The 13,765-nt window shown below is 40.3% G+C and overlaps 1 protein-coding gene across 3 annotated transcripts in view; it reads left to right on the forward strand.

The window, feature by feature from the left end:
* sli (slit guidance ligand) overlaps positions 1-13,765 on the forward strand; it is a 273,161-nt gene that overhangs the window by 255,535 nt on the left and 3,861 nt on the right. For all 3 annotated transcript variants that reach the window (XM_089251401.1, XM_089251403.1, XM_089251402.1), the window contains exons 27-33: positions 6,769-6,840; positions 6,938-7,101; positions 7,199-7,415; positions 7,532-7,671; positions 7,758-7,851; positions 11,214-11,953; positions 12,059-12,262. In XM_089251401.1, coding sequence (XP_089107527.1) covers positions 6,769-6,840; positions 6,938-7,101; positions 7,199-7,415; positions 7,532-7,671; positions 7,758-7,851; positions 11,214-11,953; positions 12,059-12,262 — 1,631 coding nt within the window. The remainder of the gene's footprint in view (positions 1-6,768; positions 6,841-6,937; positions 7,102-7,198; positions 7,416-7,531; positions 7,672-7,757; positions 7,852-11,213; positions 11,954-12,058; positions 12,263-13,765) is intronic.

Here is a 13,765-nt window from a genome sequence, read left to right on the forward strand (position 1 = left end):
TTGAGAACCTAGATCATGGCTTTCACCACCATTGAGGTCCCTTTCTGTGTGATTATAGAAGAATAGTATCTGTCTGCAGGTTGTTCCTACATCAAGTCGCATTGAGAATCAGTGCCTATTCAAGGGAGTTTGTGGCCGTAACATTTCTGGTATCTGGCTGTGAAAGTGCTTTTAGATGCTTTTTGTTCCATGTCTTCTGGATACAGGTACAGTGTCCTGAAACTATTACTAAAACTTAAAGGTCATTTTACGGGCATTACACAATGTAAAGCCTAGTGTCGTCCACAGCTTGCAGTAAGAGCTGATAAGAGCCCAACTCTGGCAACATAAATACGTCAGTCACTCATACACTCGGAACACACATTTCGGCATGTACCGATTCGTTAGGAATTCCGCAGAGGAATGTATATGAGGTGCACGAACGGTTAAGTTTGTAGTAATAAGAGCTTCTGTAGACCGTATCTACATCCGTGAATGAGTGAATGTCAGAACTCTGCCACCTTATTGCCATTTTGCTAAGATCTCTTCCAACTCAGCATCAACTAAGTTTGGAATAGGAATCTATGTACATCCAGAAGTGAGATAATAAGATTCAAAGACCGGTGACGGCCAAGAATGATTGGAATTCTGTTTATGAAATTGATGTCTCTTGCAACCTGAAATCACATCAATTTAAACCTGATCGTGATATTGTCATGTCTCCAACACTTCAATCATTCATTCTGTATCTAAACATTGGCTTATTCATTCTAAACACCCTGCTAATACAGCGAACACAAAGGCAACAACAGACAAATTGTCCGACGAGGGGGCTGCAAAAAGATGCCCGTAAAAAATATGGAGGCCAAATATAACTAAACTACAGCAACCAAAAATATAAGAGCATATATCTCGAAAATAATATATAATACACTGCCCAGAAAAAGATTATTTGTTATTATTACTTATCTCAACGGTGATATGAAATCTTTTAAAATTTAACAGAATTTTAAATTACGCATGCTATGATTATCACCGATGCGTACTAATGAAACAACAACAGATTAATTTCCATGCATAGCGCTCTCACAGCAGCGCTACCTTGTGTACAAGTACAGTGATACCTCGGACAACGAAGATAATTCGTTCCAGAATCACGTTCGTTATACGAAACGCGATTTTCCATAGGTATCTATGAAGAAACGTTTAATTCGCTCCAGGGACGGCCAAAAATTTGGAGATAAATTTGAAAAAAAAAACACCAAAGAAGCGCCGTAAAAAAACTTACAAACTCGACTGGGTTGTGTCAACGCCAGTTTTGAAAAATCGTTTAGTTCGCTCCAGGGACGGGCAAAAATTTGAAGATAATCGTACAAAAATCACGAAAAAAGTGCTGTGAAAAAAGGCAAAAACTGACCGGAGGCTAAATTGGATAAATCAGAATTAACAGGAAGATGAGAGGAGGTGTAAATCAAAAATATCTTCAGTACCTCCCATCTTCCTGTTAATTCTCATTTATCCAGTTTAGAAGCTGTTCAGTTTACCCTTCGGTCAGTTTTTGCCTTTTTTTACAGCACTTTTTTTCGTGATTTTTGCTGTGATCTGTTTCGTTAATATAGATGGCAGCATCTAATAGACCTTATTCTGTGCTTTGTTTATAATGTTCAAGTGATTTAAGATTGCTGTCTGTTCTGTTTCTGTGTCTCACGCTCTCTCGAGCATTCGCAATCATGTAGCTAACGTGTTAACATCTATTTCTATTCGTGCTTCATCCTTTATCATGTGTATGTGTATTAAATGCAATAAGTCAAAGAGTTCACTTCGTCTTCTATCGTCTTCCACTCGGACGAATGTTTCAGCGAGAATGAAACATAAAACTGGCGACGAACTATGGGATGTTTACCAAACTGATGCCTGATGAGAGCTGGTATGTTTATTTCGACATTGCTTTTCCTTATCACGCTCGAGTTTCGCGTGGCACTGGTACCTATTTATATTGTTGTTTATAAAATTCTAACATGGCAACTATTGGGTCTATGCCTGAGTTCGATACCTCAAATTCGGGGTCCTGGGATTTATATATACAACAGCTGACTTTTTTCTTGGAAGCAAATGCGATAATGCTTCCTGAAAAGAAAAGGGCTGTTCTTTTGGCTGTGTGCGGAATAAAAACGCTAGGGATTTTGCGTTCCCTTGTGTCGCCTCAGCAGATTTCTGATGTGAGTTTCGATAACATACTCGAACTACTGAAGAATCATTTCTGCCCACAACCCTCCGAAATTTATTGCAGATTTCAATTTCATAAGAGAGTACAGTTAAACAATGAGTCAGTAAATTCGTACGTTACCGAATTAAGAAAATTAGCTGAAAATTGTAATTTTGGTGCTACTCTTGCTGAACGATTGCGCGATCAGTTGGTATGTGGATTACGAGATGAAGGAACTCAACGGAAGTTACTGGCAGAGCCAAAATTGAATTTTGACGATGCTGTTGCCAAGTGCCTTGCAGCTGAAACTGCGTTTTCACAATCAAAACAAATTCATTCTCAAAATTCTCAAGTTTCTAATTCAGGAACTTCTGATTTCGTTGATCAAGTGAAGTGTAAAAAGAAATTTAATTCGAAACAAAAAAATGTTTCAAAGGATGATTTTTCTAATAACAGTTATGTATGTTTTGGTTGTGGTGGACGACATGACCGTTCTAATTGTCGTTTCAAATCAGCGACTTGCAGGCACTGTGGCAAGAAAGGGCATGTACAAACTGTATGCCGGGCCAAGAGTATTCAGAAAAATAAAGCATACACACATAATACACATGAAATTAAAACCGAAAATGAATATTCGAATTCTGTAGTTAACTTTTCTGGTTTCAAACAAGGTATCGAAGTTTTATTGAACAACCATGCATTAAAAATGGAGATTGATTCTGGATCTTATTATTCTATAATTTCTAAAGAAACTTTTGAAACTTTGTTTGGTTGCTGCAAACCTAAGATTAGAAACACTTTTGTGAAGTTGCGGGATTTTCAAGGAAATTTAATTTCACTTCTAGGTTCATGCATAGTAGAAGTACAATTTGGGAACAAGAAAGTCAGATTACAATTGCTAATTTCAAAATGTAAATGCACAAATATTTTGGGTTTCTCATGGTTTGAGCCTCTGGGTATTTCATTGAATGGAATCAAAAAGATTGAATCTAATCCTGTGGATTTTGTAATTCAAAAATATAGCGAGGTTTTTGATGCTGGATTGGGTACATTTGCAGGACCTGTCGTGTCTTTACCTCTTGATCCTCAATTTCCTCCCATTCGGCTCAAGGCTAGGAATGTTCCACTTGCAATGAAACCAAAAATCGAGATTGCTGTGAAAAAACTTCAGGATGAAGGAGTTATTGAACCTATTTCGAATTTGGAAGGAGTAGTTCCATATTTTGATGACGTTTTGATCAGGGCTAATTCTCTAGATCAATTAGCATCAAGATTAGAATGCGTTCTAGACAAACTTAAAAATGTCGGATTACGTGCTAAAAGAGAAAAATGTCTTTTTGGAGTCACTGAAGTTGAATTTTTAGGGTACCGTATCGATGCTGCGGGTATTCACCCTTCCAATTCGAAAATTGAAGCAATACGTTCGACTCCCATTCCAAAAAACAAACAACAATTGCAGGCATTTTTAGGACTGATAAATTTCTATAACAGTTTTCTTAAGGATAAGGCTACAGTTGCGGAAGTGTTGCATAGATTACTGGATCAAAATGCACCATTCAAATGGTCAAAGATCCACGATGATGCCTTCAATTCTCTGAAGGAATTGTTAAGTTCGGATTGTGTGTTAGTTCCTTTCGATGAAAAGCTTCCCATTGTGTTGGCATGCGATGCTTCACCTTTTGGAGTTGGTGCGGTTTTGAGTCACGTACTTCCTGATGGTTCAGAAGCACCAATAGCTTATGCCTCGAGAACTCTAACTACTACAGAACGGAACTATGCTCAAATCGATAAGGAAGCTTTGGGTATAGTATTTGGAGTAAAAAAGTTTCATCATTTTCTGTATGGTCACTCATTCACTATAGTTACTGACCACCAACCTCTGTTGGGAATTTTCAATAAAAATAAGCCCACGAAAGAGATTTTATCTCCGCGAATGCTAAGGTGGAGTTTGCTTCTAAATGCATATGATTTTTTGTTAATTCATAAGCCGGGAAAGAAAATTGGTAATGCGGATGCCCTAAGCAGATTACCGAGTGCAAAAACTCCCGAATCCATGGTCACTTCTCCATTAGAAGTGCTATTCATAGAAGAATTAGAAAATCCACCACTTCATGCTGTGGATATCTCAAAAATTACTATTAGAGATCCAATACTTTCTAGAGTGTTGAACTGGGTACTAAAAGGTTGGCCTGTTGAGATGAAAAATTCACAGTTTCGAACTTATTTCATAAAAAGGAATGAACTATCAGTGCATAAAAATTGCTTATTATGGGGAAATAGAGTAATTATTCCAGTGCCAGGTCGATCTCGAGTTTTAAGTGAATTGCATGTCGCGCATCCAGGCGTTGAACGCATGAAAGCTCTTGCAAGATCGTTCGTATGGTGGCCAGGCATGGATGCTGATATTGAAAACTACGTAAGAAGATGTACGAACTGTCAACGTACAAGGCATGCACCTCCCAGAGTTCCAATCCATCCGTGGGAAATAACGACAAAGCCTTGGTCTCGAGTTCACATAGATTTCGCTGGACCATTTCAAGGACAAAACTTCTTGATTCTGATTGACTCTTACTCCAAGTGGACTGAAGTACGACGAATGACGTCAACTACTGCCACCGAAACCATCGATGTGCTGCGCGAGATTTTCGCTACTCATGGTTTGCCGGATGTTGTAGTTTCCGATAATGGACCTCAGTTCACATCTAACGATTTTCGCCGTTTCCTAGAAAGTAATGGTATTCGTCAAGCACTGATTGCTCCTTACAGACCATGTGCAAATGGTCAAGCAGAGAGAACTGTCCAGTCGGTGAAGGACTCTCTAAAACGCATCGTTTCAGGTTCCTGGAGAAAGCGTCTTTCCAATTTCCTACTTCATCAACACATCACGCCATCTTCAGTAACAGGGGTCAGTCCAGCTGAGCTGCTGATGGGAAGGAGGCTGACTACTGTCTTGGACCGTCTTCATCCAGACTTGGTGGGTGATAGAAGGTGGAAACAAGAGCAAGATGCAGCTACAGAGCAAAAGCAACGAAAAGTGAGACGGTTCGATGCCAAAGATGCTGTCTACATCAGAAATTATAGCCAGGGTGCATCCTGGATTCCGGCTACTGTTGTGAAACCAACCGGACCAGTGTCATACAAAGCCATCACCAACACCGGAGACGTTGTCCGACGTCACGCTGACCAAATGATGAACCGTTATCCTACAGATCCTACAAGTTCAGAGATTTCCGGATCGAGTCCAATTCCTGCAGATGTGTCAACAGAGACTAGTGCAGAACCTTCAAGTTCAACGTTTGCAAACGAGCAGATACCAAACGATAACGGAACTGTGGCGACAAAGACTCCGAGACCGAAACGAACAATCATTCGCCCAAAACGACTGGGAATCGACGACTTTCCTAACTAAGAAGGGAGGGGTGCTGTGATCTGTTTCGTTAATATAGATGGCAGCATCTAATAGACCTTATTCTGTGCTTTGTTTATAATGTTCAAGTGATTTAAGATTGCTGTCTGTTCTGTTTCTGTGTCTCACGCTCTCTCGAGCATTCGCAATCATGTAGCTAACGTGTTAACATCTATTTCTATTCGTGCTTCATCCTTTATCATGTGTATGTGTATTAAATGCAATAAGTCAAAGAGTTCACTTCGTCTTCTATCGTCTTCCACTCGGACGAATGTTTCAGCGAGAATGAAACATAAAAATTTTTGTACGATTATTTTCAAATTTTTGCCCGTCCCTGGAGCGAACTAAACGATTTTTCAAAACTGGTGTTGACACAACCCAGTCGAGTTTGTAGGTGTCTCTATCCATTGTCTGATACATGCCAATGGAAAAGATAAGAGAATGTTCAGACCATTTAGTTTAATGGTGAGTCTTATATCAGGCATCTTCAGCCTGTTGCTCTCGGACACTTGATCAACGACCAGATTAAATACCTTGTACAAATTGCATTGAAGGATTAAAATCATTCTGATTTTTCATTCATTCATATGTCAAACTTGCCGTAAGGGTGCTCTTCTTTTGATGGTGGGTGCCGGTAGTGCTCGTGATTAGAAAAAGGTTGATGACCTCAGTCTTACACTGATAGAACGCGTGCTCTAAATATATAGGCTCCTTTTTTAATCTCATTTTCTATTAGTCAAAATCTTCTACTTTACATGAAATGATTCAAAAACTTTCGGAAAGAGAACTGGGGGTACATCTGGAGAGAGATTCCGAGGTGGTCAGTCGGACTAAAGTTACAGTAATTATGATAATGATTGGCGCGAAAATTCAACTCACAACGTGGTTGTATTAGGTTAGCATGTGCGTCCATGTCAATGAAAATGTTCGTTAGCCGAGGCAGAAAAATCACGGAAAAAATCTTCGTTAGCCGAAAAATTCGTAAGTCGAGGCGTCCATTACCCGATGTATCAATGTAGGTATTTGAAATCAGTGCTATAGTGTCATCATTTTACCATATAGTTCAGTTTTGGTTCAATATCTTTTGGAAAATTCGCAAAATTATTCCATTAATTTTGAACACCAGTGTATATACAGTTCGCAACAACAATCACTATAGCCTTCTAAAAATTTACAGGTCTTTGCAAGGTAATGACATATCCATGATACCAGATGGAGCTTTCAGGGAATTGGTTTCGATTACTCATATGTAAGTCCCGTATATTTCGTAACTTTTTCAAAAATTCATGATGTGAATGACAATAAAGAAATGTTATTGATATCATCTTCGTACACTGAACTCACAGAGCCCTTGGAGCAAATCCCTTATACTGTGATTGCAGTCTGAGGTGGCTGTCCGACTGGATCAAAAAGGACTACATCGAGCCCGGGATAGCTAGATGCGCCGAACCTCGTGCCATGAAAGACAAGCTGGTTCTCACGGCGCCATCCGAGAGCTTCGTATGCACAGGTCTCAGATGGATTTACTTTACCATTATTACTTAACATCGATTGCTAATTTATTCGAAATGTTTCCTCACGACGATGTTTTTTAATTGACATTTCAGGCAAACCGGAACCGGAAGTGTTGGCAAAATGCGACGCTTGTTACACGTTCCCCTGCCAGAACGGAGCGACTTGCAGGTCCCGGCCATTGCGCGACTACGAGTGCGTCTGCGCTCCAGGCTATCATGGCCGGAACTGCCAGTATATCATAGACGCTTGCTACGGTAACCCTTGCGAGAACAAAGGGACTTGTAAAGTGTTGGAGGCAGGTCGATTCAGGTAAAACTCGGCGAATATTATCACAACTTCCGAATCTAATAGGATCTATTGGAATATATATATTTTTTTAATTTACCCGTGGTGGTCATTACTAATGTAATTTTAATCCGGTTTAGTTGCCACTGTCCACCGGGTTACGAAGGCGACAGGTGCGAGACCAACATCGATGACTGCGTGGATAACAAATGCGAGAACAATGCCACTTGCGTTGACCTTATCGAGGAGTATCAATGTCACTGCTCACCCGGATACACAGGTTGGCTTTGGATATGAATGTTTGAATCGCGCACATGAATTCACGTAGACATTTGTAACATACTGACCATCTCTTTACCCTTGCAGGTGATTATTGCGAAAAGAAAATAAATTTCTGTTCCAAGGAGTTCAATCCATGTAAAAATGGCGCCACGTGTATCGATGAAAACTTCACCTACAGGTTTGGCGCTTATTTACTTTCTCAATCAGTTTTGTCAAATAATTTTTATAGGAATTTAAATTACTTTATTTTATAACTTAAAACTGAATCCTATTTCCCGTTGGTGATATTTAGGGTGATCATTAGACGCGTGTTTACGGTAACGTTTCATTTATTCAAATTGATGTTTTTTTCAGCGCGATTCTAGTTGCAATTGGCTTATTCTTGGCATAATTATTGGGAGCAATAAATTGGCGACTTTTTAAGTATTCGAAATCTTGATTTTCCGTATTCTTTTCGAGAAAACATGGTCTGTCCAGTGTTATTGATAGGTGAGTAGAGGCTCCGGTTTAAGACATCTACTCGTGTATCCCAACAATTTTTGACGTGTCTTGGGAGAACATAAAACAATTCGATCGTAAATATATAGCCTGACCATATTTGCTCGAAGGAAAAAAAAACGAAAACCAGTAAATTGAGATCCAAAATTCAGAATCGCCAAAAATGATGCCAAATGTAAGCAAAGTTGCCAATTATTCTCAAAATCGACGACAAATTGCTGAATTTAAGTTATCCGACTACTATAATATACGTTGGAAACGTCATTTTGTCGGAAATATCGATTTTTATTTTAATTATATTTTTTTATAACAGCCCTATTCTTTGCAATTCCAAAACAGGCCTTATTTTGTTTTGTTTATATTGTTCTCAGAACCGAAGTTGCGTTCACTTTGATGTTGCGTTTTTAAATACAAGTAATCCGTGAATAAAAACTTTGACCGCGTTTAACGAAGAATGCTATTTTTGACATTTTACTTGAGTTTGAAGCATGATTTCTAAAAGTCTATTCAGTGTATCATTACAAAATTTTATTATGGTATTTTGTTGTATACTGTTAAGGTTCTGAACCAAAATCATATACACGATATTTGGAATTAAATTTCAAAAAATTCACACGTACATTAACAGATTTGAGTGTAACTTACGAGCAGACCGTAGTACAATCCTTTAAATTTTAGTTCATATTCTGCACCATTACTAGCTGAATATACTGTGAAAATAACAAAACATTCCATTCAGAGAATGTTTTGCAATTGTCTTTGGCATATCACATGAATTTTGCTTAAAGTTTGATATATATATATATACACACTGCTGGCCACCGTAAATGCAACACCCTGAAGGAAGCATGCAAATAATATGAAATTTACAACATGCATTAGCGGAGGTGAGATATGCAAATGATTAGAATTTCAGCGCAGACGCCTGTGGCGCCACTTCAAAGCGCTATTTAAGGCTTGGAGATTTCGACGATTTGAAGTACGGCAATTGTGTTTTTCTTGTGGTTTTTTCAAAAAAACGATCAATTATGCCTCGTAGAAAACAGCGATCATCTTTTGATCAAGTATCCGAGTTCGACAGAGGAAGGATAGTGGCCTACCGAGATTGTGGATTATCTTTCAGGGAAATCGCTAGTCGTGTTGGACGAAACCAAACAACTGTAATGCGGATATGTGATCGTTGGATGCAGGAGGGTACGACGGACCGACGTGTTCGATCGCATCCACCTCAGTGCACCACTTCACGTGATGACAGGCGCATTGTGCGTATGGCAGTGACGGATCGCTCAGCCACATCACGAACCATAGCACAGCACATTCAGTCTGTACCGCATCATCCAGTGTCTGCGCGTACCATTCGACGCCGTTTACAGCAGAGTGGTCTGTCCGCAAGACGTCCATTGCTTCGTCTACCCTTGACCACAGAACCACAGACGTCTCCGCCGCCAATGGTGCGCTGAAAGAAGGATGTGGACGGCACAATGGAATGAAATTGTCTTTACTGACGAGTCACGCTTCTGTCTGCAACACCACGATGGTCGGATTCGAGTCTGGAGACACCGTGGAGAGAGGATGCTGAACAGCTGCGTTATGCACCGCCACACTGGTCCTGCACCGGGTATTATGGTATGGGGCGGTATTGGATATCACTCTCGCACTCCTCTAGTACGCATTGCCGGTACTTTAAAAAGCCAGCGCTACATCTCCGAGGTGTTGGAGCCAGTTGTCCTTCCTTACCTTCAGGGCTTGCCCACAGCCATATTTCAACAGGATAATGCGCGACCACACGTGGCACGCATTGTCCAAAGGTTCTTCGTCAATCGCCAGATTGAATTGCTTCCCTGGCCAGCTCGCTCTCCGGATCTTTCGCCGATAGAAAACATGTGGTCCATTGTTGCTCAACGATTGACCCAGATTACATCCCCAGCTGCCACACCAGATCAACTTTGGCAACGCGTAGAAGCTGCTTGGTCTGCTGTACCCCAAGAACACATCCAAAGTCTCTTTAAATCAATGCCGAGGCGTGTGGCACTGGCGATCTCCAACAATGGCGGCTACTCTGGCTACTGATTTTGGCAGGAACCACACTTCACAGAAGTCTATAAATTTAATCATTTGATGCTTGGTCAACATGTTATCTACAAAATAAATATTGTTGCGATATCTCTTGTCTTTCTTGGTGTTGCAATTTGGGTGGCCAGCAGTGTATATAAAAATGGCTTTTTCGTAGATAATGACATTTTAGATAATCCAAACTTTATTACTGTTTGCATCATTTTGGGTAGCTTTCTGTCAAAAAATGTTATTACAGTTCACTCCAGTACGTTTTACAGAAAAGTGAAAAGAAAGGTAAGCGGGTACCTTAAGCCTTGATTTCAGTATAGTATAAACATTTCACGTAGGCTTCATTTAGAAATACGGGAAAAACGGGACATCTTTATGAAAAAAATTACACCACAATTAAGAGAGAATACGGGTGATATAGTCACCCTATATAGATAGGGTATACTATTTAGAAAAACTTATGAGCATTGGTAATAATTCATGAAAATTAGTAAACAGTGATATTTGGGCCATTCAAGTATTACGTAAGCAGATTTTCCATTTTTGACCCCCCCTCCCCCCCCCCTTTGTCAGCAAAATTTCGTCAGCAGCTGAGAATATTTCATATCTTCAAAAGGGGGTGGTTGATGACGTAAGCAAACTTCAAACTCCCCTCCCCCTCTTGTCATCAAAAGTCAGCAAATCCGAAACCCCCCCCCCCGATGCTGACGTAATACTTGAATGACCCCCTTTGGTGAACAGTTGGCGAGGATTTGCTCTCTGCCTTGTAGTATCAAAATCTGGGGGACATAGTATAATTGTTCTGTTTCAATTGCTTGCCAATGGAATGACAACTATCTTACATTTGATGTGCGAATTCTGAGAGAAACCTAATACAGCATGCTTTGATATTGGAATGTCACTCAGTTTGTGTGTCACGAGTGACAAAATTGATGGTTCTTATTTTAATTGAGAGTATCTGATTCTGTTTTCTTGCAGTTGTGCCTGCTCTCTAGGTTTTACCGGCGAGAACTGCACAGTCAACATCGACGACTGTATTGACCACATGTGTCAGCACGGAGGAACCTGCATCGATGGCGTCAACAGTTACCGATGCCAGTGCCAGGACGGTTTCTCGGGAGCTTTCTGCGAGCTGGAGAACATGGTCGATCTCCTTTACCCTCAGACGAGCCCCTGCCAACAGCATGATTGCAAGCACGGCGTGTGCTTCATGCCCAGCAACGCTAAAGACTACGTCTGCAAGTGCTCCCAGGGATTCACCGGAAAGAGATGCGACCTCCTGTCCAGTGTGACCTTCCATGACGGTTCATACGTCGAGCTGGAACCCCTGCACACCAAACCGAACCTGGAAATCTCGATCACCTTCGTCACGAAGCAACCATACGGAGTCGTGCTGTACAACGGAGAGACGCAACACTTGGCTGTCGAGCTCTTCACCGGGAGGATAAGGGTCAGCTACGACGTCGGCAACTATCCGGTGTCCACCATGTTCAGCTACGAGACTATATCGGACGGTCAGACACACACCGTCGAGCTGACTCTAGTCAAGAAGAACTTCACGATGAGGGTCGATAACGGCACGGCCCGGACGATCGTCAACGATGGCTCCAAGGAGTACCTCGAAGTTTCAAGTCCTCTATTCATCGGAGGTGTACCCGAGGACGCTGCTGCGAGTGCTCTGAAGCAGTGGCATTTGAGAAATACTTCGAGCTTCGATGGTTAGTGACGAGGCTATATTTCATTGATAGTGTCCACAATTGTTGTACTATGTTGATTTCCAGGGTAAAGTGTGATTAATATTTACCACATCCATACTTTCCTAGGTTGTATGAGAGACGTGAAGCTGAACGGCAAGCCATTGGATTTCATGGTGGCGAAGAAGCAGCAGAGGATAACGCCCGGATGTGCCGACGCCGACGATCCTTGCAAGGAGAATCAGTGCAAGAAAGGCAAGTGCATTCCCCTGGACAGAACCAGCTACGAATGCCATTGCCGGAAAGGATGGAGTGGGACCTACTGTGATCAAGGTAAGTTAGCCCATCTTGGTTATGTCCGAGGAAAATCACGTGTATTCTCGGATATAAAACAAAATACTTGTATACTAATGGTTCACGCAAGAATTGAATGAACAATAAAATTAGGTCAGGTAATTGGATTCGTGTGAAGGAATCTTTAGGACCAGATCAGCCGCATTCTTGGTTCATCCCAGAGAATCTTCAGTCATTTCAAGTTGCTTTGGTATAAATCAGTATTTGCCAAACTTTTTTTCGTAATGCCCCGCCTAAGCATCTTATAAAATACTGATGCCCCCAATCAATGCGAAATATGCATCCCCCCCAAGATGATTGAAAATTGTAAAAAAAAGTTTAAATATCGGAAAAACTCCTTTAAATGTTGTTTCAATTTTTTTTTGCGTGAATTTTGAACTTTTTTTTGTACGTTAAAAATTCGAAATTTCTTTCAAGAGAATATCCGTGCTCCCCTGAAACCTGAAATTAGCCTGTGTGCTCACACCGCTCCCCGCCCCCTCAGTATTCACGTAGGGGAAGCCCAAAAGATTATTAACCTAGTCTAAAGTATGACTTTTCACCCTTTAACCCTCAACGACGAGATATTTCGCCCCCATAAAAGCATCTTATTTCAGCATTGACAAGCCCAAATATTTTGTAAAAATGATTTCTCAGTGGGAAACTTTTCTCCATACCCCACTTCGTTTGCACATTCTAAGAATCAGAAGAAAGCCTACTTCATTAAAAAATATATGGTATTTTGGATTGGCTTTGGATTCGATATTTGCTAACACGGGGCAAGGGTGGCACCACTATAAGTCTTTGCTAACTTTTTCCGACACAACTCTGCCTCTTTTGAGACAACGGAAATAAGGTGCTTTGCATCAGTCCGGGGTTGTGAGCGGTTCTATCTATGGCATTTTGAAGAGGGTTTAGTGATTTCTAATTGGTGCTTAAAAAGGTTTAAGACAATGCGGGCCAAAAAAAAAAAAAAAAAATTCCACGAAGCCCAACGGCCATTAAGTCATACTGTGATATATTGATTCTCGCTGTAGCATCTTAACAGGTAAACCCAACGGGGTCCAGGACTTTTAGAGTCCAATAGGGAGCCCTACATTATTCGAAAATTTTACTTATTCTGAGAGGAATTTTTCATTAAATATGCATTTTTATTGATACGTAAATAATTTCCTTATTAAGTGACATTTCATTAATTTGTGAATTGTTTTTCATTGGATATGAATTGCTTTGTTTCGGAAATTACTTTTTAACTAAATATTATTTATTATATATACAGGTATTAATTATCATTGATTCTTAAACGGCTTTTCTATTAAAAGTGAATTTTTATTAATTCTGTCATTTTTTTCCCCCCATTAAATAGCATTTTCATTAATTCTGACAAATTATTTTTTTTATCAAGTATGATTTTTCATAAAACATAATTGCTCCCTGAAATAATCATATTGCCTCCCTTTGGGGCGTGGGTCCCACGTTGGGAATCACGGGTATAAATAGACT

The sequence above is a fragment of the Pholcus phalangioides genome, unplaced genomic scaffold, assembly GCF_987345545.1.
Source record: "Pholcus phalangioides strain wild (caught in Gottingen) unplaced genomic scaffold, Ppha-v1.0 ptg000024l_1, whole genome shotgun sequence".
Lineage (NCBI taxonomy): Eukaryota > Metazoa > Arthropoda > Arachnida > Araneae > Pholcidae > Pholcus > Pholcus phalangioides.